The 21,216-nt window shown below is 60.4% G+C and overlaps 1 protein-coding gene across 1 annotated transcript in view; it reads right to left on the reverse strand.

Annotated features, from left to right (window-relative positions):
* The window catches only part of RBM19 (RNA binding motif protein 19), a 107,588-nt gene that overhangs the window by 35,839 nt on the left and 50,533 nt on the right, over positions 1-21,216 (reverse strand). The window contains exon 22 of the mRNA XM_054593929.1: positions 4,959-5,064. Coding sequence (XP_054449904.1) covers positions 4,959-5,064 — 106 coding nt within the window. The remainder of the gene's footprint in view (positions 1-4,958; positions 5,065-21,216) is intronic.

Raw genomic sequence — 21,216 nt, forward strand, 5'->3', positions numbered from 1 at the left:
TCCATCACCGGGACAGACCGCCCCTGCAGACCCCGGCCGCCCCCCACAGGCCCCCGCAGAGTCTGTACTCGAGGCCTGCCTTGCACTCCGCGAAGCCGGTGTGCGTGCTGCACGCTCGCCACCGATGATCTGATGGCGATCAGCGCTGACGGCGCAGCACCACTGCCCAGCGCGGCTTAAGAGGCTTCGTCGGGCTCCCTCATCGTCACCTCTGCCCACCACAACTTGTTTTGGTGGAAAGCGCCCGGTGAGGGCCGTGGGCACAGAGAGGCCTCACAGAAGCCCCTCCAAAACGCCCAGCACCGCCCCCTCGGGAGTGGGCCTGGCCCTGTGACCACACTGCTCCCCCCGCCCCTCCCCCTGCAGTGTGCAAAAGTGAGACACGAGAAAGGCGACATTAACTGGTGCGACCCTACAATTAAAGCTGCGGTTGTTTACCACAGTGGGAATAGCTCTGCCTGCCAACGCCGACCGCCATCACGTCTCCCCACTGCCGGCTCCCCCCAAGTGTTTATTTAAGCCAACACATTGCTCTGCTAATTGGATAACATTCCATGTGAAAATAGACCTTTTAAAGCAACAGCAGTGGCGGCAAATAAAAACAGCTGCAACTGCAAAAGTACAAAGTGGTGGCGGGCTGGGGAAGGGGGAATTAAAGGCGTATGGATGGGAAAAGGGGGTATTCTGGCGTCCGGCGGCAAGTCTGCTCTTCGCGTTCCTTCCCCTCCAGGTCGCTCTTCCTCCTGCCTCCACGACCAGCCTGGTCTGGGTGAAGAACGGAGGTGGCGGAGGCTTCTAAGTGCAGTTGCAGGGGCTGATGGCGGCCTCTCGGCCAAAGGGGATGGGCACAGCGGGCCAGGAACCCCCGGCCGCCTGCCCAGGGAGAACGCGGCTGTGGGCATGGCCGCTGCTCCTCTGGGGGCTGGCGCGAGCCCCTTTCACCTGAGCTCCTTCCCAGGAGATGTCAGGAACAGCCTCCTGATCTTCCAACATGTCGCTGACGAGTCCTTTTCTTTGGGGCGCCGCTGGGGCTGGGTGAGAGGTGACAGGTGCTCTCCCTTGAGGGTGCTGGCCCTCAGCATCAGGGGGTATACGAATGGAGGGAGGGAGAAGGTGCTGAACACGCGGGCTTCAGAGTCAGATGACACCGGGTCCCAGCTCCGCCCAGCATGGAAGACCCTGGGCCAGTGGCTTCATCCCTCTGAACCTCAGCTTTCCTGCCTGTCATATGGCTTCCTACCTCCTACATCCTAGTCTCCCTGGAGGATTAAATATTACACATGCAATTCATGCTTTTAGGAGCTGATAATCGTTTTTATCGAGGCCAAGAGGCTGCCCTTCCAGAAGGAACATCAGGGCCTAGGGGACCACGTGGCCGGTGCTGTGACGTGGGCGCTGTGGACAGCTACACATGAAAGTGCACGCCACAGCGCCTGGGAGGACCCCTGCATTCGGGACGCGTCCGAGTCCTTGACTTCCCGTCTGCCCTCATCAGCCTTCGTCCACCCCTTGCTTCTCTCTACCGTGTGGCGGAAGAGTCTTTGAAAAACACTGGATCATCATGCCCGGAGGTTTAGATGCTACCGGCACTTTCAGAAGGAGGGACATTTACTGTCTGGGACGGTGCGGCTGATGAAACGTCCCAGGCGGGGAGACTGCCAGCTCACGGGGCTCATGCCCGGGGCGGACGGCTAGGTCCCACTCCCCGTGCGGCATCCCTGCTGCCGGACCAGGACTGGCCTGCCTGTTGGATCACAGGCTCCCTGGCACAGCCGGAGCTCAGTAAACGCTCGAAGCGTCAGGGCGGGGCTTGCAAGCCTCCCGCCCGATGTGCATGGGCTGCCGCTGGTTGGGATGAGACAATGTGCCTGTGCCGCACATGCAACATACAAAGCCAGTGCACTCGGTCAGGGGAGCCTCCGGCTATTATACTCAGTTGCCTGGTTACTCTGAGCTCGGCCACAACAGCCTTCCTGGAGCCTTGTCCTAGAATTTTCTTCCTGGTTTGCAGTGTGTGCTTGACCCCAAGTGGCTTGCTGGATAACAGAGTTCCCAAAGATGCACAGGGTGTACCACGGGGGCCACCGGGCAAGGCTGGCAGACTCAGGTTCCAGAGGGCAGGGAGCAAGCGGGCGACGCCTGCTTGGGGCCCCAGCAGAGGTGGTGGTGCCGGGGACTGACTGGGCCGAATTCCTCCCTCCTCTGCCAGCTGGTGAAGGGGCCTGGAGACAGCTGGGGAAAGGGCGCTATGCTGGGGGCCCAGAACCTGGGTTGAGCCCTCGCATAGGCCTTGCCCAGAAACCACTGCTTTACAGACTCAAACCCATTGCTCTACAGAGGTGGTGGGTCAAGGTGTCATCGGGCCCTGGGACGCTTTCCAAAGGAGGTCTCCTGCCTAGAGTGCTTCCGAAAAAGTAAAGCGACCCAGGGAAGCTTGTCCTGAGGACCTGGGGATCACCGAGGCAACTCTGCCTTCCCGGGGAGTCCCACACTTTCCTTCTGTGACGGTTTAAAAAAAAAAAAAAAAAAAGAACCCTTGGAGGTTTACTCAACGTCTCTTTGCAGCATTGCTCACCCTCTTGTAACTCACGCCCACCCTCGAGCTAACTAGATACTTACAATATTCACAGTTCTATTCACCAGTTGGCAGTGCACGCGGCTCTGTGGGTCAGTGGAGAGCGCTAAATGCTCCACTCGGAAGACAATAAAGTTCTTCAGACAGACAGGGAGGAGTAAGGCAGCTTCTCTGGAAGCAAAAAGAGCAAAGGGAGCTTTGCAGCAGAGATGCATCCCTGGCGGGGGGTTCAGGCTTCGTGGGAGGCTGGCGCATTGGCTTGTTGGGCGGGCACAAAGGGTCCTTGCATGTGGTGACTGAGAAGAGCCTCTGCGGGGCTGGCAGGGCCAGAAATAGCTCCAAAGCCAGGTCGCCACCTGGGGGAGGCCGCAGCTGTGGGCCGAGTCTGCACTGTCCTTGGCGGCCTTTCTCCTGGAGCCCAGCGTCGAAGGTGGGGAAGGGTGGAGGGGGAGCGGCGACCTCCGTGAGTCACCAGAAGCTGTGTGGGGCTTTGGAAATAACACCTGCCGCTGGGCCTCGGTGCGGAGCAGGGGCCGTTCGGGCACTTGTGCTGCCTTGTCCACCTGAGGACCTCTCTTCTGCTCTGACGACGCCCGCGTCCTGGCGGTCAGGGGCATGGCATTTCAAGGCTGGACGCCCACGCCTGGTCTACCCGCTTGGCTCTGTGAGCCGTGTCCACCCTCGGCTCTGGAGAGGGGCATGCGTGGAAGGCAGGCTTCTTCCCCATCCCTTCCTCTGTTCAGATAGTCACCGTTGTCACCGCGGTCACTGTCCTCCTCCTCAGAGCTAACAGCCTCTGCTCAGGAGGGCCTGGTGTGCTTCAAAAAGCATCGCCTCATCCACATCTCACAGCCGGGCGAGGAAAACCCTATTTATTACCCCTTCATAAGGACGGGCCCGAGGTCTCAGGGCAGGTCCGTGGCAGTGCTGGGATCCCGACTCGGGCAGTGTGGCTGCGGAGCACGTGGCCCCCACACTGGCCCTTCGTTCCCCTCTCCGTCCATGGGAGAAAGGCTGGCCAGCTCCAAAAGGACCCGGGCTGGTGGAGACGCGGAGGAAACAGCTCACCTGTGTGCCAGGCCCGATGCCAGGTTTCCTGGGCACCATCTGCCCTCCCCCTGTGATGGGGGACCTGTTAGGCATTCCTCTGACAGATGGGGAAACTGAGGCGCAGGGCTAGGAAAGCTGAGCTGTCAGCGGTCACAGCTAGTGCTCTGCACGGCTGTCCCTGGGCCCCCGAGCTGACGTGAGCATGCAGGGGGTGCCGCCCCCGCCCCCACTGTGGGAGGCGAGGGAAAGGCTGTCAGCCAAGAAGAAAGAGGAGCAGATGTCTGGACAAACATGGCCACGTGTCGACAAAACAGGCACTTGAGCTCAAGACGTCGAGACAAAGGTGGTTGGCAAGGCTCCCTGAGGTCCCGGGGAGCCCTCTCTGCCTGCGCGTGTTCCCAGGGCCCACAAAGGCCGCAGCTGTGTCCCTGAGATGTTACCCCTGGCTCTCCCCACTGGGCCTCTGGCAAGGCCAATTTGCTAAAGGTCGATGTTTCTTGGAGGCGGAGGATTCCCAGCGATTAGTGAGACCTGCGTGTGGCTTTATTGTGTCCCCAAGAAAACACGAGGCCTAGAGGAGCAATGCCACCTGAGGGCACAGGTTCTGGGAGGGGACTCGCGGTGACAGATGACAGCAGCGCGGCTGCCCCCCCCCCCCCCGGGGGTTCTGATGTGGTGTCGCCAGGGCAGGAACCGCGGGTGAAGCCAGGACCCCCGTCACAGCCTCTTCCCCCCACCTGCTGCTCGGCTGGGCGGGCACGCCACCCATTCCCACCGCGAGCACGAAGCTCCACAGGCTACACGACACCCGAGTCCAGAGGCCGCTGCGCCTAAAACGCAAAGGGCGCCCTACATCTCCACGGAGCCTGACTTCTGGGCACAGAAGCACCTGCCTGGGTTGCAACCAGCTCAAAACTGAAGCCCCAGCCACCAGGGGGAAGGGAAATCTGTGTCCCCGCGGGTCCCCACTTGGGTCCCCTGGAGTTTCCATGTCAAGAGCTGTCCCTAGGTGCCCTCTGTGCTCTGCACAGCATCTCCCTGCTGCCCACTCTTCGGGGGAGAGGGGTGTGCGGCTCAGGCCCCAGGTCTGGCCTGGAGAGGCCTGGGAAACCCACTCACTCCCCCATTTTGTATCGCAGGTCCCTGCGTGTAGGATGCGGGGGACGGGGCAGGGGGCACACACTGCCCCTTCCGCAAGACACAAAACCCCGGGTCTTTCCTTCCGGGGCTAGGGCGACAACAACAACAACAAGAGAAAAACCACCAAGCTTTGCTGTTTCTCTTACAAGAAGCCCAGAAAGGCGAGGCCAGTTGGCGGGGGCCACTGTCTCACCTTTGCGTCCTGCTTGGTGAGGAAGTCCACGAAGCCGAACCCTCTGTGCGAGCCTGTGCCAGTCATCTTCTTTGGCAAGCGGACGGTCTTCAGTTCCCCAAAGGTGCTAGGGACAGAAGGCAAACACGGGAGTTTCAGAATAGAGGCCTGCTAAGGGGATGGGGCCAGGCTGGGACTGCTGGGGTCGGTCCTGCCCGTCAGGAGAGAGAGACGCACTGACAGATGCGCACGTGCACGCACCCTGTGCCAGCGCCCGGCCGGCCAGCACGTGCTCCAGGCCGCCACCGCCATGCTGGGCGTGGGGGAATGCACAGGCTGCAGACCCTGACGGAGAACGTCCGGCTCCTCTCTGACAGGCCAGCATGCTTGCCCCTGGCCTGTGTATGCGTGGCCAGGTTTTTGGGGGGGGGGGGGGGGGTTGAGGGCTGCTGGTGTGCCAGCCGGAGCTCAGCATGTGGGGTTGGGGGTCTCCCCGCAAGGAGGAGCTTGGCACTGAACAAGCCCAGGTCCTGGGATATGTTCCTGGGACGTGTGTCTTCAGCGCAAGACGCCCGAATGTCACACAGCGACTCCCTCCCAACCTCGCTTCCCCTCTCTCTACACTTCTGTTTTCGTATCTGCTAAGCCTAACTAAGTAAGGCAAAGCGCTGGAGAAGCAAATGGCTTGGCTCCCCAACAGGGATCAAACAGGTAAACATGGCTGGGGCGCCCCACACCCCCCAGCACCCCCTCTCCTCCCACGCAAACCCTAGGGAATTCCTGGACAAAAGGATCAGGCCTACGCTCTCTCTAGACTCTCGCACGCCCCAACCCCATGCTAACGTCCATTTATCAAATATATACGTGCAAACTGCTGCTGATAAATATTTAATGTGCCCGGCATCTGAGGAGAGGTATTATTTCATTTGAAAATCGACACACACACTCGCGGGTGCCTGGGCGCACACACAAGCACACGATGGTCCAGGATGCTCCGGGGCCAAAGACCGATTGGGTAAAAACCACAGTGAAGGCCGTCTGCTCTCATGAAATGATAGAAGCTCAATCCGAGGTGTTAACCCGCGGCCCTGCCAGCATGACCAGGCATCTGCCGGCCCAATTTCTGAAGTCAGGACAGTGTGTAAATGCGGCATTATGAGTCCTCAAAATGAGTCTGCACGTCTCTGCGGAGCTCTGCCTGCGGCTCTGCTCCCCCTCCCGGTGCCTCTCTGAGCAGGCAACAGAAACTGGGCTGTTGGTGACAGGGCCGGCCTCCCGGACAGGGGAGGGGCTGGAAGGGACAGGCAGTGGAGCCCTGTCAGTCGTCCTGGCCCATGTGGAGGGGGCGGGTTGGGGCACAGAAGCTGGGCAGGTGGGGACATGGCAAGAGGTGACGTGAGAGAGCCGAGGAGTCCAGACGGCAAACCCTGCTTTCTTCTGCCACCTAAAGGCGGCCGCGCCCACGACAGGCATGCTGCCTCCCCTGCTCCAAGGAGCCCCTGCGCCTCTGCCAGCGCGGGCCCTGGGCCGGGAGGGCAGGTGATGGTGAAGGTCCCTGGCAGGTGCCTTCAGACAAATGGTCCTTTGGCTCCAAGTTCTTCAGACACAGGGACCGCAGGGATGGTGCATCCCACGGCCTTGAGGATGGGTGCCTGTGAGCGTCCAGACCGAGTGTGAGAAGGCTGGCGGGCATGGGAAGGCCTGGGCGAGGCCTCATGCGCGCCCGGGCCACGCCAGGCCCTGTGTAGGCGCCGTCACAGCCAGCCTCCGGGTGTGTTGGTTTCCCACCCCGGCCCCGGGTTCCCTTGGTCCTCTGCTTCACCACTGCTTGCCCTGGCTGCTTTCAGGGACAGGGTGGCAAGCCACAACCTGACTGATCCTCCGAGGGGTCCAGTGACTTGCCCAAGACCCCAGGGCAAGGGAGGCCGACCAAATCCTGGCTCCTTCCACACGCGCCATATGCAGACCTCCGGCCTCTGACCACAGGGTGTGCGATCCTGTCCCCTGATGGCCTCAGAGGCCGCTGCCCAGACGTCTTCTTGGCCCTCTGCAATTTTTGGTGAGCCAGCCTGTGTGTGCGTGCGTGCACGTGAGAGGGAGAGAGAGAGAGGAAGAACGAAAGAGGGGGGAAGGGGAGGGTGGGGAGAGCGAGACACGGGGAGGTTAATTCCGCCCCCCCGCAGCACACGGCAAGCTGTGGATGCTCTGTGCATGGTAAGCAGCTAAGGGTCCAGAGAAAGGCGAGGAAAATAATTAAAAGGTGGAGAAAAAGGCTGATGAGGAGGGGCTGAAGGAGCCGTGCTTGCGTGGCCTGGAGAAGTGGCACCTGAGAGCGTGGCGGTGGGAGCCGTCACGAGGGCGCGTGGGCAGGGATCAGGGTACTGGGCCCCTGTCCCAGGCGGCTGGGGGCTCGAGGGGGGTGGGGGGGGCGCACAGCCGCTGCCCGGGGTTGCCAGGCAGGTGTATCTGCAGGGCAAACAGCACTCTGCGTCCCAGGGCCCCAGCAGCTCCCTGCATCCCATTATCCTTCAGGAAATCAGGAAGGTGGGGGTGGTGCGCTGGTTTCCCTCCCGTCTGAGAAGAGGACGGGTGAGCTGGGGCCCAGGAGCCGCCGGGAGACTCGGGTTAGACCTCACAAAGAGCTGCTTGGTGCTGTGAAGCCCTGAGACGAAGAGCTGCGACTTCTAGACGCTGTCGCTGCCGCCGCCGCCCTGGGCACCAGCGATGGGCTAGGGCTTTTAAATACACTGCTTCCGGGGGCGAGGACCAGGGGGCAGTAGTGATACAACCTGTTTTTGCAGATGAGAAAACCAAGGGCCAGAGAGGTGGCGTGACCTGTGCAGGCCCCACGGCCTGGGACGCAAACCCAGACGACGCTTCCCTCCCGCCTCAGGACCAGTGCCAGGCAAGCGGGGGGCCGCGGGTCCCACATAACCGTGTGCGATAACATAAGGCTGATTGATACTGGTGATCTCAGAGAGATAGCAGAAGAGAATTAAAATGGTAAAAAAAAAACCAAAACGGGTTGGGGGAGAAAAAAAAAATCGATGAAGTACCTTTAGCTCCTTGGAGATAAGCGATATATAAATACCAGCCATTATTAAGGTTCTTATCTGACAACCAAGTCCACGGAGCCATTTTTAAGAGTGGCTTTGGAAGGAAGTTGTGCGTGAACCCTCGTCCCCCAGGAGCAGAGGCCACCACCTGGGTGAGGCCGGGCAGGGCCACCAGGGCCCAGGGGGGAAGAAAATCACCGGGCACCAGCCGCTCCTCCCCGAGCCCAGGCTCTGCCGCTTGGGGAAGGAGACACTGCGCTCCCCACTGTGTAGATAATAGAAACCACAAAATAGCAATTACTGTATCAGAAGCTGTGAATAAAAGGGACATACCGGGCTTTTAAACATGGCCCTCCTTCCCTCCCCCACCACGCTCACACTTCAGTAACGAACTCACACCTCACTTTTCCAATTATTTCATTCACCTTGGGTTCACCAATTACTCCCCCACGCCGCGGCCCACCCCTCCGCCACAGAGTGCGCATGGCGGGCGGCGGGGTTGGCAGGTTTGGGGCAACTGGAGTTTGCTGTCACGTTTCTCATTTCTTTCGAGGTGCATGTGGGTGGGAGGGGCGAGGGGAGGAGTTGGGGGGAGGGCGCCGAGGTGTTGAGCCGGGCAAGGCAATTATGCCAGCCCTCACAAACAAGCCTGGGCACGCAAACCGCGTTTGCACACAGGCCTGAAGGCGGCCAGCAGCCGGGTGTGGCCCCGCCTGCGTCTGGGGCTGCTTCCCTCGGGGGTGTGGCGCACCCGCCCCCGCCCCGACCAGACCCGCTGCAGCCCTGAACGGCGACTGCGAAGGGTTTTAGGCTCTGCTGCCAAAGGGGCGAATTATCTTCTCTCCTTGGTTGAAATGACGGGATGATAGGGAAGGAAGCGAGAGGAAGGTGAGGAGGAGACAGAACCCTCCGGAGACGCCGAGCTTGACATTTTCTCAGCCGCTCTGGTGCCTGGGTTTGGGGCTGAATGAGCGGAGGCTGGGGGGCCGCCCCACCCCTCAGGCCCACACACTGGCACCAAGTGGGGGTCGGTGCACCCAGAGGAGCCCAGGCCGCACTGCTCCCAGGGCACAAGTCCTTGTCACTCTCCCACTTGGTTCAGTGGAAGCGACCAGAATCCCAGCAGAAGTGCCGAATCCCGTGGGGAGGCCTGCTGGCACAGCCAGACCGATCCTTTCCACCTGCGCTCAAGGCGTGGCTGCGGGGAGAGAGAGAAGTCGGCCTCCACCCGAGGGCTCCGGAGTTGGAATTCCAGTGTGGTCTGCACGAGATGGAGGGGGCGGTTTTGTGGGGAAGAATGAACTACAGGCTTCTTTGTGTTCCTTCTCGAGGCAAGAAAAAGGAGCCAAGTCTCTTGGCATTCAAAAGCCTTTCAAATATACCAGTTTTCTAACATACACAGCACACGCACACACAGCAAAACTGAGGCTCAAAGAAGTCATGTGATTCCTCCAACACCTGGTGAGTGACTTGCCCAGGGCCTGAGAGGTGCCAAGGAGGGAGCTGGGCTCAGAGTAGGCGGCCTGTCCCTGCCCCTGCGCGCAGGCCCCGTGTGTGAAGGCACCATGGAGGAGTCACTGGCGGGCCAGACGCCCACCTTGCTCCCGGGGCGCTCGCCTGGGCAAAGAGCTAGCAGGCAGGCGGGGGGCCCCTGTCTGCCCCAGAGACACAAGAGGACTTGGGAATGAACACCCTCATCTCCACTCCGAAAGAACTGCAGCTGAGGGTTGCTGATCTCTGCACACTTCCGCCCCCACCCCCCAAGCCCCCCATCCTCCAAGAGGGTCCACCCATGAACCCACAGAGTAGCTGCCGCTGGGCGAATGAACGTGGCAGGTTGGCAGCGGCTTTGGCCAGTGTCCCACCTCATGCCTCCCTTTCTTTTCTGAGCGGCCACGAGACGAAGGGCCCCGGCTAAGCAAGGCGGAGAGAGGCGGGCGAGGGGACGTCCAGAGACAATCCCATGCCTCCACCTGTGACAGCTGGTTCCTGCCGCGGGGGAGGCTCAGAAACAGGACCCGCTGTCAAAACGCCCCACGTCTGCAGTGCGAACGAACAGGACCCGCAGCCTCGCCCAGTCCTCCAGCCTCACAGACAGGGAAGCCGCAGCCGCTTTCCTCCTGTCCCGGGAGCCACCGCCCCGAGGCCAGGTTTGGCTACACCAGCGCAGATGAACCTGCAGCGGCTGTTTCCCTCCCACAGAAGGTCCCGCTGGGGAGTGAGCATCAACCCCGCAGGGTGCCAGCACCGAGCGGCCCTGGGAGCGGCTAACGGGGTGCAGTCCCCATCCAGCCTCCTCCTCTTTTGTTCCCTCTCACTGTCTTTTTAAGGAGTGCCTTTCGGTGGAACTTTTCCAATTACTCACTGCTCATTACAGCGAGGGTCGGATGAGGAAAGGTTACCTTATCACCGTCAGCGCATGCTCCCTCTTATTTTTGCCTCTCGAAGGCTGAAAAATGGCCTGGTTTCCAAGAAAGTGAGAAAAGAAGTGCGGAGGACAGCGCTTAGCTGTTCTCAATAGCCTTTCATGGGGTCCTTTCCAGGCGAGCGCGACCCTCTCGTTTTCTAGATGAGGGATCCAAGGGACAAGCAGTTAAATGCTGTCTCTGAAGCAGAGTCCAGGCTCTCCTGAGAGGCTCTGGTGGAGGGGACACGGCACTGGGAGCTGAGAGCTCCTGCCTGACTTGTCTTGGGGGGGGGGGGGTGGTGGGGGGGTGTGTGTGTGTATGTGTGAGAGAGAGAGACAGAGAGAGAGACAGAGACAGAGAGAAAGGTTCCAAACCAGGCGAACAGAAGGGACAGGATGGAAGGGAGCCAAGGGGGCAGGGGCAAATGGCAGAAACCTCCAGCCCAGCAACCCCTGGACGGTGGTGGCAGGGTCGTCCAGGTCTGACTCTGAAGCTGGGGGTCGGGTCTGCTGCAGGCCGAGGAGCGCGGCTCCAGCAGAGGGCGCAGGGGCCCTGCAGCCCCACTCTGGACGGCCAATGGACGCCTGGGCCCAGGACCCACACGCAGATCTTTCTTCAACACAGGCTTGCCATCCAGATCCTTTTCAGAAACGAGATTTTTAAATATTGGTGACGAAGTCAAAACTGTTTAACCACCATGTCATTGAACACAACAGGCGCAGCCTGGGCAGCACCATCGCGCTGGACTCCCACTCCGAGCTGGCCCCAAGGAATCGGAAGGGCTGGTCTACCCCCAAAGGGATGGGGTGTCCCTAGCTCCTCATGACCCGATGTTGGGTCCTTCTGCCCCCACCCCCCTGCAGCCTGCCTGCCCCCTCGGTTGCTTGTGTTCACAGAAAACGTGGGATTCTAAGCAACTGGAGGACGGAGAGGGTGTGGCCACTGTGGTTTGCCCCCAGCACCCACTCCAGGTGTGGACACGTCTGTGGCCGCACACGCAGTGAAGGCACTGCCCTTCTGTCCTCCGGGGCGCAGACTGAGACCTGAGGCACAGCGGGAGTTTAATGTGCGTTGTCCTCTGGGAACCGTGGGTCATGCGTTCACTCGGCAACTATTTTCTGAGCAAGTCCTTGTGCAAAACACGTGGCTCCCCTTCTGCTGTGTGGCCCGGATCCCAACAGGCCGCAGACCGGTACCGGTCTGTGGTCCGGGGGTTGGGGACCCTGTCTTAGGACACTGGCATTCCATGGAACACAGTTGGGAAATACAATTTGGTAAATAAGAACTAAGGCTGCGGTCAAAGAAGGTGGAGCACACAGTGATGAGAAGGGCCTCTGCCTTCACTCCAGGGAAGCTCTCTCGTCATTCTCTGGGGGCTACGCCGTGAGGACCTGCTACAGACGAAGGCGGCCAGTTGTGACAGCGAGGGGCCAAGCCTCAGCATCGCTGAAAGAACCTAAGTCTGGAGCTAGGCCTGGCTTCAGATCCCAGCCTGCGCCCCACACCCTCTTCCTGAGGCTCAGCTTTGTCACCTGCAAAACGGTGCCGCGCCCCCACCCCATCCACACCACAGAAGGCGCTGACTTCCTGGCATCCGGCATCTATCCGGAACGAAGAAGTGAAAAGTGCTGGCAATGCCCACGTCCACCTCAAGGATCGGTGTTGCTGCCAAGCAAGTGACGTCCCCAAGCCCTCATGACGTTTCCGGTGGACACTGCGGTGGAGCGGGCTGGGCCAGCAGGCCCCTTTGGGTGGACCCCAGGCCAGCTGTGACTCTGAGATTCGCAGAGCCCTGACAAGAGCAGCGGCTCTCCACCCCACCCTTGCCGGGTGCCAGTTTTACAAGGAAACTGGAAGCGAGTGTCCCTGAGGAGGCGTTCCCTCAGCCAGACCCAGGCACCCTGCACTCTCCTTGGCGGAGCGTGTCCCCCCTTCTTTCAGAAGGGGATGCAGCCTCTGGCCAGGGTGGCAGGCTGGCCAGTGCCACGCCTCTGCAGAGCCAGTAGAAGACACACCCAGAGCTCCACAAGCCCTCACTCGCCCGCCCCCTCCGGTCTTCAGCTGCTTCAAGTACAGCTAATCCCATTACGAGAAAACAAAGTGGATAATTCAGGCTAATAAAATCGTTAGGAGAATGTGGCCAGCCAGAGGTGGACATTCAGGACCATTTTAATACCCTTTGGAGCTGTTTTCCTCAGCACAGCGAACATTTGAAAAGAGGAAAGAAAAAAATGGAAAAAAGAAAGAAAGAAAAAAAAAAAAGCTCTGGCCTCTGACCACCCCGTCTTCAGGGTGGGCCTGGGGTGCGGATGATGGCCCCGCCCCCCGCTGCCAGGTCACAGCCAGGCCCCGCCCCCAGCCCCGCCCCCCGCGCACAGCGCGCACCATCACTTCCGTTTCTTCTGGGCCCATTTCAGCTTCTCAGAACCTGATCGAGGACCGCACACCCCGAATCTGGCCCGTCTCTGCTGGATCCTTATCCGCCCTACGCTGCTCTCAAATGAGCCAGGGCCTGTCCTGACTCCCGCCAGTCTTCCCGTGGTCTAGAACCTCCTAACCAAGGACCCTGCTAGGCAGCCGGTCGCAAGGATGACGGGAAGAGAAGTGTGGTCTAATGAACACGGAAAGGAGTTCCGCCGAGCTTGTAGGGTTTGGCGGGGATTTTCAGGGACACGTGTGGGTAGGGAGAAAGTTCCGGTCACACAGAAACTCCCCAGGGATGGTCGCCCAGTAAGGTGTCCAGCAATAGCCCACGACCACCACCACCTCCTCCACCCTCTGACCCCGGGGAGCGCATCCTGGAGACCTGAGGGGACCACGTGGCGCTCCCGCGGCTGCGGTGCCCGGCCTTTGGGCCCAGGCCTCCTGCCCTGTCCGGAGGGGCGCAGGGTAGCGCCTCAGCACCAGACGAGCCTGGGCGGAGTCCTGGCGGCACTCCCTCTGGGGGCAGGGTGAGACGGCGGCAGGAACCCTCTGGGGAGCGTAAATGGGATGGGAACCCGTGCTGGCACTGAGGGACCGAGGACAGAGACTCGGGAATGAGGGGCGCGGAGCACAGCAACCACATGGTGCCAATGCCAAGCGGGCACTGTGGCCCGCGACCCTCCAGGTGAGCGGAGACACACACTCAGGTAGAATCAGAGAGTGCAGAAGGAGTCCCCCTGCCAACAGACCGCCACTACGAAGCTGAAGCCCACACGCAGTTGCTCCCGTCAACTGTGAGAAGACGCCTGACGCCTCCTCCTCAGAGACCACTAGCTTTTCCTTTGCGAACTTGCTAAGTTAAGTCCTCATCCCACAGCAGCTGAGAAGGGCAAGCGGTTAATAGTGGCAGCCTCCGGAAAGGCCTCGAGGAGTGACGATGGACAGCTTTGATGACACCAGGGGCAGGCGCACACCGTCTGTAAAGGGTTCGACAGTAAATATTTTTGGTTTTGTAACTATTCGATCCCGTCACCTTTGCAGAAAAGCACCCCTAAATGATATGTAAATGAATGGGTGTGGCTTCTTGCCAATACAATTTATTTATAAAAAAGGACTGGCATGGGAGCCTTAGTTTGCTGACCTCTGCCTTAGCCCCCAAAAACTCAACATGGCTCGATCGGCGCCCCCGATGCAGCCTGGGCTCAGCATCCTCCGTACAGGTGGGGGAAAGGCTCCCGGCGCATGGTCAACATTGTCAGAGAAGACTGGCGCTTAGAGGCAGAAGGTGGCCGTCACTTCGCAGGGAAAGCCCTCATCCCTCAGCGGCAGGAGAAATGACAGGCGTCGTGCGGGTGACAAGCAGAGTTATTGTGTGTTTGCACCTAGCGGCGAGTGCCAGGTCCCACGGAGCCAAGAGCCATACATCTCGCCACCAGCCGAGACCTACGCAGCACGAGGCAAAAGGAAAGCCCGCAAACCAAGCTGCTGCCCCGCTACGCAGCGGACAGGGAAATAACGCCAACGCGAAGGGGGCCGCCCGCCGGCCTGCAAAGAGCTTGCATTTGCTGCCACCGGCTTCCCTCCTCCTCCTCGCTGGCACACACTTGACCGCGGCCCTTGTCCCCCGCGGGACTGCCGAGTGGTCAGCACCCAGGACAGCGCCCACCGTGTCTGGCAAGCACCGCAGCACAAACCTCTAGGTTACGAACTGATGCTGGCTTTCCCGGGCTGCTGCTTCTTTCTGGGCCCTCTCCTGACCCAGGCCCTCAGTACCAGAAACAGGAAGCAGAGCGTGGGGAGGGGACCAGCGTCTGCTGAGCGCCTGCCGCATCCCTGGCTCTGCACCAGAGGCTCCGCGTTCATGGTCCAGAGCAACCCCCAAGGTGGCAGCGTCCCAGGACACTGGGCCCCCAGAGGGGAGGCCTGTCTGGGCTCCCGGGGTGTCCCCCCAGGGCTGCCTCACCGTGGAGCCTGCACATTCCTCCTCCGCTGTGCCACACCCCACTCGGGGCACAGGGGCCCCCCAGCCACTGGGAGGCTGCCAGTCAAGTGCTGGAAGAAGTGGACAAAGAGGCTCAGGAGATGACGGCAGATTTGGAGGGCAGCTTCTGAAGGACTCAGCATTCCAGAGGCTTCTGACCCCTGCCACTGGAAGGAACCCCCCAGACCTCCCAGAGTGTCAGGCAGCCCACGGTGGATGCGTCCCCACCCCCCCCTGGCAGGAGTCCCAAACATTCATCTGACCTTACTCAAGGGGGGGAAGGGGCAGAGAATATGGTCACCCTGTGTCCCTGGGAGTCCCCCAACCGACAAGTCACCGCTTTTCCGGGGCAGTGGGTGTGCCTCAGGTAACTGAGCGCCTCAACACCTGAGCTTCCACAGAAGGCCAGGACTAGCGTCGTCAGGGGGCGACAGCGGAGGCATCCCCGCAGACGATGCGAGACGCAGACCCACAGCAGCAGCCTTCGATGGAAGGCCCCGGAGGCCCCCGCAGCGGCAGGCGGGGGCCAGGGTGCAGAGAGAGGAGTGTGTATTCATGCTGCCAGCTGCTGGCATGGGGGGGCGGGGGGGAGGTAGGGGAGACACCAGGCTGGGGCAGATACTGTTTTAAGAAGTTTGGGAAGGAAAAATAACAATACAACAACTTGAGCTCAGGATGGCTGGTGAGTTTTAAGATGCAGTGAGAGGTGGAAATGGATTTGGGGCCAAATCAACCAACACAGAATGCGATTCAGTGGCAGGCGGGGAGGAGGAACTTGAGGAGCGGATGGTGTAAATCGGGCCGTGCGTGGTCCGGAGTCTGGGACAGAGAAACATGGGCCCTGGATTGGATAGGGGAGTCGGGGCTCCTGGTGAGCTGTGTGACCGCGAGGGCTGTGGGCCTGGCCGTGGGGGGTCTGGGTGTGTGGAGGTGGGGGGCTCTTTCCATAAGACACCCAGGTTGGACCTGGTGTGTGGGAAAACCAAGGTGCCGCAGGCAGAGGTGGAGGGAAACAGAGAGGAACCCGCAGTTGTGGGGGAAGGCAGCCCCTCTGCAAGGAACACTGTTTATCTCGCCAGCGAGTTAAAGAGCAGCATCCGCAGTTCGCGAGGAGGGAACGTGAATCGCTGGTCTCTGGCGATGCACAGAGCCCTGGACGTGCTTTATCTCCTGCTCCCTCTCCGTGCACAAGAGAGGGGCTGTGTGTGCTTCCTGCCCTGCCTCCCCGCCCGCACCTCCTGCTCCTCTCCACACAGCAGGCGAGGACGTGTGGCCACAGCCTCTTCTCAGGCAGTGCGCCTGGGGCTCGGAGGCTGTGAGGTCGCTGGAGAAAAATACTCAGGTTCCCACGCCCTCGTGGGCAGGGTGGGAGATAATTAAAACCTGACTGGGTTCCTCGGGTGGGATTCATGTCCCCCGGGGAGGAGAAACCCCGTCTGGGTCAGAAGGGGTGTTCCCCACCCCGGGGTGGGAGCTGCTCCCCCAACGGCAAGGACAAGTGAGTGCCCCATGTTCGGGCGGCCCCCACTCAGACTGGGAGATGGGACCCAGGGCCTCAGAGACACGGAGCCAATACGACACAGAGACGCACAGGCAGTGATTTGCTACGAGGGACTGGCTCACGAGGCCGTGGAGGCTGAGAAGTCCCGACCCACTACCTGCGAGCAGGGGGCCCGGGAGAGCCAGTGGTGTGAGTCCCGGTCCGCGTCCGAGGGTGGAGGCGGATGTCCCAGCTCAAGCAGGACAGCAAACCCGCCCTCCCGCTGCGCATCTGCTCTGCTCAGGCCCTCGCTGGACTGGCTGACGCCTGCTGCCTGCCGGCACGGGGGAGGGTGTGCAGCGCACCTACTCCAGGGCCAGTCTCTTCCAGTAACCCCCAGAAATAATGGCACCTGGGGGCTGTCGAGCAGACACACAAAATTAACCATCACAACTCTTCTCAGAAACTTGACGACCCCAGCTCTCGACCAATCTCATCCTCTGGCCCAAACCCACTCCACAGGAGGCATCCTGGTGTCCCTGTCCCTGCGCCCGGGGCCCCGCCCACACGCTGCATGACACTCACATCGCCACCCTGATGAGCAGGTGTCTTTGCCTCCTTGCTCCCTGAGTTGCTTGTTTTCCTTAACCAGGCACTTACTAGATCAAGGGGCACTTATTAGAGGCCATGAGAAAATCCAAGTCAATGGTAATTAGGGAGGTTTGCAGATGTATCAGGCCTCTCTGCCTCACCTCCTGGCCCATCATTTACCTGAGGGGCCTTAATGAGGGGCTGTTTCCTGGAAGCCTGCCTTTGAGAACGCTGAGCATGGCAGCCACCGTGGCCCCCAGCCCAGCTTCTGCCTGCCAGACGGGGAAGGGAGAGCCTGCCTGCTCGCCCTGCCGCGTGGGAGCGAGAAGGCGCAGTGCTGAGGCAACAAGGCGCCCCTCACCCTCTCCCCGCCCTGCACACACCCTCACCCCACAGACACAGCCTCAGAGACGGGAGGCTGGACGCCTACGGTCAGCTACTAGGGCGGCCATGTTAGAAAATGGCTCCCCAAACTAGATCCTCACCAAGACATGTGATTAATGGAAGGAAAAAAAAAAAAAACAGGTGCCAAAGTAAAAAAAAGGAGGCAGGGTGGAGGATGGTAGATATGCTCACAGAAAGTAATTGTCCCCGGAGTGAATTCCAAGAAATTGGCTGCAAGGGATGTTGTGCAGAGCAGCACAAGGGGCGAGCCCTAGCGCCCCTCTTTCCCACCACCGACCTCCTCACCCCCAGATCATGCTAGAGTCGGGCCGAGGCTGGCGCGGCCAGCCTCGTGACGGCCCCCACGCCCTCCCCCTGCCAGCCTGGGTGGACTCAGGGTCACGGCCACACGGGCTCAGGGCTGGGGTGCCTGGTGCCCCACCTGCCTGGGTCTCCGCGAGGCCAGATCTTTCTCACTGTGAGTCCCGGGTCACGGACACCGCCTCAGGGCAGCCTGCCCTCTCTGCCCTGCAGCCCCGGGCGCCGTCTGCCCCACCACCCATGACAAGTCAGCACGGCATGTGTCGCTCCCCGCCATACCCGTTTCCTGTCCGGCTGTGCCCATCGGCTCCACCAGGGCAGGGACTCCGCTGGTCTTGGCCACCGCTGCACCCCACGGCCCCACCATGCACTCGTTAATTCATGAAATAAGTGAACACAGGGAAATACTCAGTCTGTGAGAAGAAAAGGGCCCTCCCTGCCTCTCCCACTTCCCGAGGACAAGCTGTTATCAAACTTCACTCAGTCTGCACACACCCTGGAGTTTTGGCCCCATCACTGTAAGCGCTTCCATTGCACACAAAAGGTCCCTGCCTCCTGATTTGTGCGCGCGCACACACACACATACACACACGAGGCTTGTCCCCAGCTGGGGCGCGGCTCTAACAGCTGTGCAGGACAGAGGGAGCTCTGGGGCGCGCCTTGTCTTGCATTCCCCACCTGGCCCCTTAGTGACTTTTCTGACCAAGTTCCTCAACGGCTCTGGCTGCAGAAGAAAACGATATGGCAGCGACGGGCACAGTTGCCAGGATACCGCGGCTGCGGTGATGAAACCTCAGAGCTCTGGCTCCCTGCGAGTAATTTAACGATCTGCCAAGGGAAGGGAGGAAGAAGGACCAGTGTCGTGTAACTTGATGTCCCTACTCCAAAAATCATGAGTTCCCGTAGCCGGGGCAGGCCCCCAGCTGGAGAGATGAAAGAGGGAGAACATTTCTTTTTTTTAGAGCTGGCCCAGGTGGGAACGCCTTACGTATCTACTTTTGTGGCAGGAACACAAGTGAATCAGAAAAACCACAGGGAGTTCGCAAACCGGGTCTTCCCCTCGCCATCAGTTATGTTCCTTTTACATCCAGAGCTTGGAGTGTCTTCCTTTGAAGCAACCCCTTGTCATAGCCATTGACTGGCTCGCACCCTCCTTCAGGGAGGAAGAGGAAGCTGGGAGCGGGACAAAACGGCAAATGACGCCCTCTCTGCAGCTTGGACTGTGGGCGTGGACAGGAAGTGGGGCCGCTGTCGCAGCCCGACCATGGCCGGCCTCCCTGGCTTGAAAGATCTCTTCCACAGGCCGGGGAAGCCCCTCCGTCCCACAAACACCTGTGGCTTCCTTGTGCCCCCGACTCTTGCAGTGGCTGGGGATGGGGATGTCTCCTTAGGAGGCCTGACTACTCTGCTGGATGGAAGGACAGGAGGTGTGCACACACCTCTGCCCCTGCTCGGGGTGTGTCCACCGACGACCTGTTACTGACCACGCGCCTGGCCATCGCCCGGGCTGCTGAGGACCCACTGTCTCAGACCAGAGCTTCCGCCCCCGAGCCTCCCAGGCCCCCATCAGTGGGGCAGAGCCCCAGTGGCTTCTGCTCTGCAGGAAGCATGGACCCGTCTCCTCCTGTCGTGGGGAGAAGTCACTCTGGAAGCTGGGGCGGCGAGCCGGTGAATGGCGGTGGTACAGGAGGAGACCGTGCCAGGGCCGCCTGGCTCGGGGTGAGGAAAACCACTGTCCTCTTTGGATGGGCAGATGACCAGGCTGCCTGTAGCGGGCTCGTCCTCTCTGCTCTTGCCAGCTGTTTACAGTCATCGGAAACCTGGCCGGTGGGACTCTGTAACCTTGAGCAGGACAGCGACCCCAGGAGTGGACTGGCCTGAACAGGCCCCTCTGCTGGGGCTGTTCCCAGCCACCTCCTACTGGCAGGCATCCCCCCCCCACCCCGCCGCCCCCACGGGGGAAAGTCTGAGCCGCCACTCTGAGTCCAGGGGCCACATGAAAGCCCTCTGCGTCTTCCTGGGAGGGGGTGTTAGGCACCAAAGTCCTGGGTACGGCTGGGGAAAAATGGTAACGCCCGGGCATTCTGGGGGAAAGGCAAGAGAGACAGAGAAACATGGTTTTGAGGAACAGGAAATGAAGAAGCAGGCCATCTTCCCAAAGAACATTCCTGCCCAGAGTTTTCTAGAAGGTACTGTGGTGCCCTCACCGGCGTGGCTCAGCTCGCCAGGCTGCGGGTTCGATCCCCGGTTGGGGTGCGCACTAGAACTACAGCCAAACTGGCCTGTGACCATCACCTGCTGTTGCACAGCCTGTGAGCTAAGAATGGTTTTTGCATTTTTACATGGTTGTAAAAAGAAAAATAAAATCAAAAGCACAGTAGTCCACGACACAAGAAAATGAGGTGACACTCCAGCTCCAGGGCCCACCATAAAGGTGTCGCGGGCCAGCCACGCCCGCTTGTGTACTTGCTGTGACCAGCTGCCTTCCGACCACAGGGCGGCGTGGGTCCTGGGGACAGAGACCGTCCGACCCTAGAGCTGAAAGTGTTCACCACCGGCTTTCCAGACAGAGCCTGCCTGCCGCCCACCTAGGCGCGTCCCTCCTGGCCCTGGCTGCAGACCTAGCCGCCCGGGTGGGGGTGGTTATAAAGTGCCTGTGCCCAGAGGTTCCCAGTGAATTGGCTGGGCTACGGCTCAGGCTTCCTTACTTTTTAAAAGGCGATCCAGGGATGCAGCCAGACCTGAGGTCGGGGCCCCTGACCTGCTGTCCTGTCGTCCGTCACCAAGCTGGGGAGACGGAGATGGGCACGGGATGCCACTCCATTAAGATTCTGAGGCGGGGCCTTTGTGAAACTCAAGGCTTTAGAAACATGCCCTTGGCAAGGCCGTTCCACAGCCAATCTGTCCCACGCTGCCACGCATCCCAGTCCTGAAGAAGCCAACGCCGCTTCACGCGGGGTGGGGTGGGGTGGGGTGGGGTGGGGGAGGGGGGCTTGGAACTGCTTTGTGACCCCTTCGCATTTGAGGCCAAACCTAGTCTGCCTTTGAACCCGATCTTCTACATCCAAATTCCAGCGGCTGACGGCGCTGGGTCACGAGGAGTGGCTTTCACTATTCATGTGGCTTCCGATTCTTGGCAGGTACAATAATTACTGCAATGTCCTTACATCTGTACTGTTTTTTTCCCCCTAAAGTCCCTTCATGTGCATTCTCTCAAGATCTGCAAGGAAAGCAGACAAGGTGGGAGGAGGGGTCCCGCTTCCTCCCCCTCCCCAGGCGAGGGAACTGAGCCTCTGAGAGGGTCCGAGGAGCAGAGGGCTTACACTTGGGTCTCTGACAGGACCGGGGTTTCAACCCCACCCTCCTGGCTTCGTGGCCGCAGGCAAGGGGCAGCGCCTGAGTTCCACTTCCCTCCCTCGTCTCTAAAATGGAGGTAAGGTAACGTCACCGTCCTACTGGGCCTGCTGCGGAGACTAAACACAAGAAGGAAGGGGTGAGAACTCAGCCTGGCACTGAGCACACGGGCCTCATGGAAACAAAGCTAGGGCCCTTCGGGATCCGTAGGGGCTCCTGGAGGTTGTCACAGTGAGGGGGGGCGGTGCACCACTGGCTTTTACTGGGTGGCAGCCACACG

This window comes from Pteronotus mesoamericanus, unplaced genomic scaffold, assembly GCF_021234165.1.
Source record: "Pteronotus mesoamericanus isolate MK-2021 breed Mesoamerican mustached bat unplaced genomic scaffold, CSHL_Meso_final scaffold_507, whole genome shotgun sequence".
Lineage (NCBI taxonomy): Eukaryota > Metazoa > Chordata > Mammalia > Chiroptera > Mormoopidae > Pteronotus > Pteronotus mesoamericanus.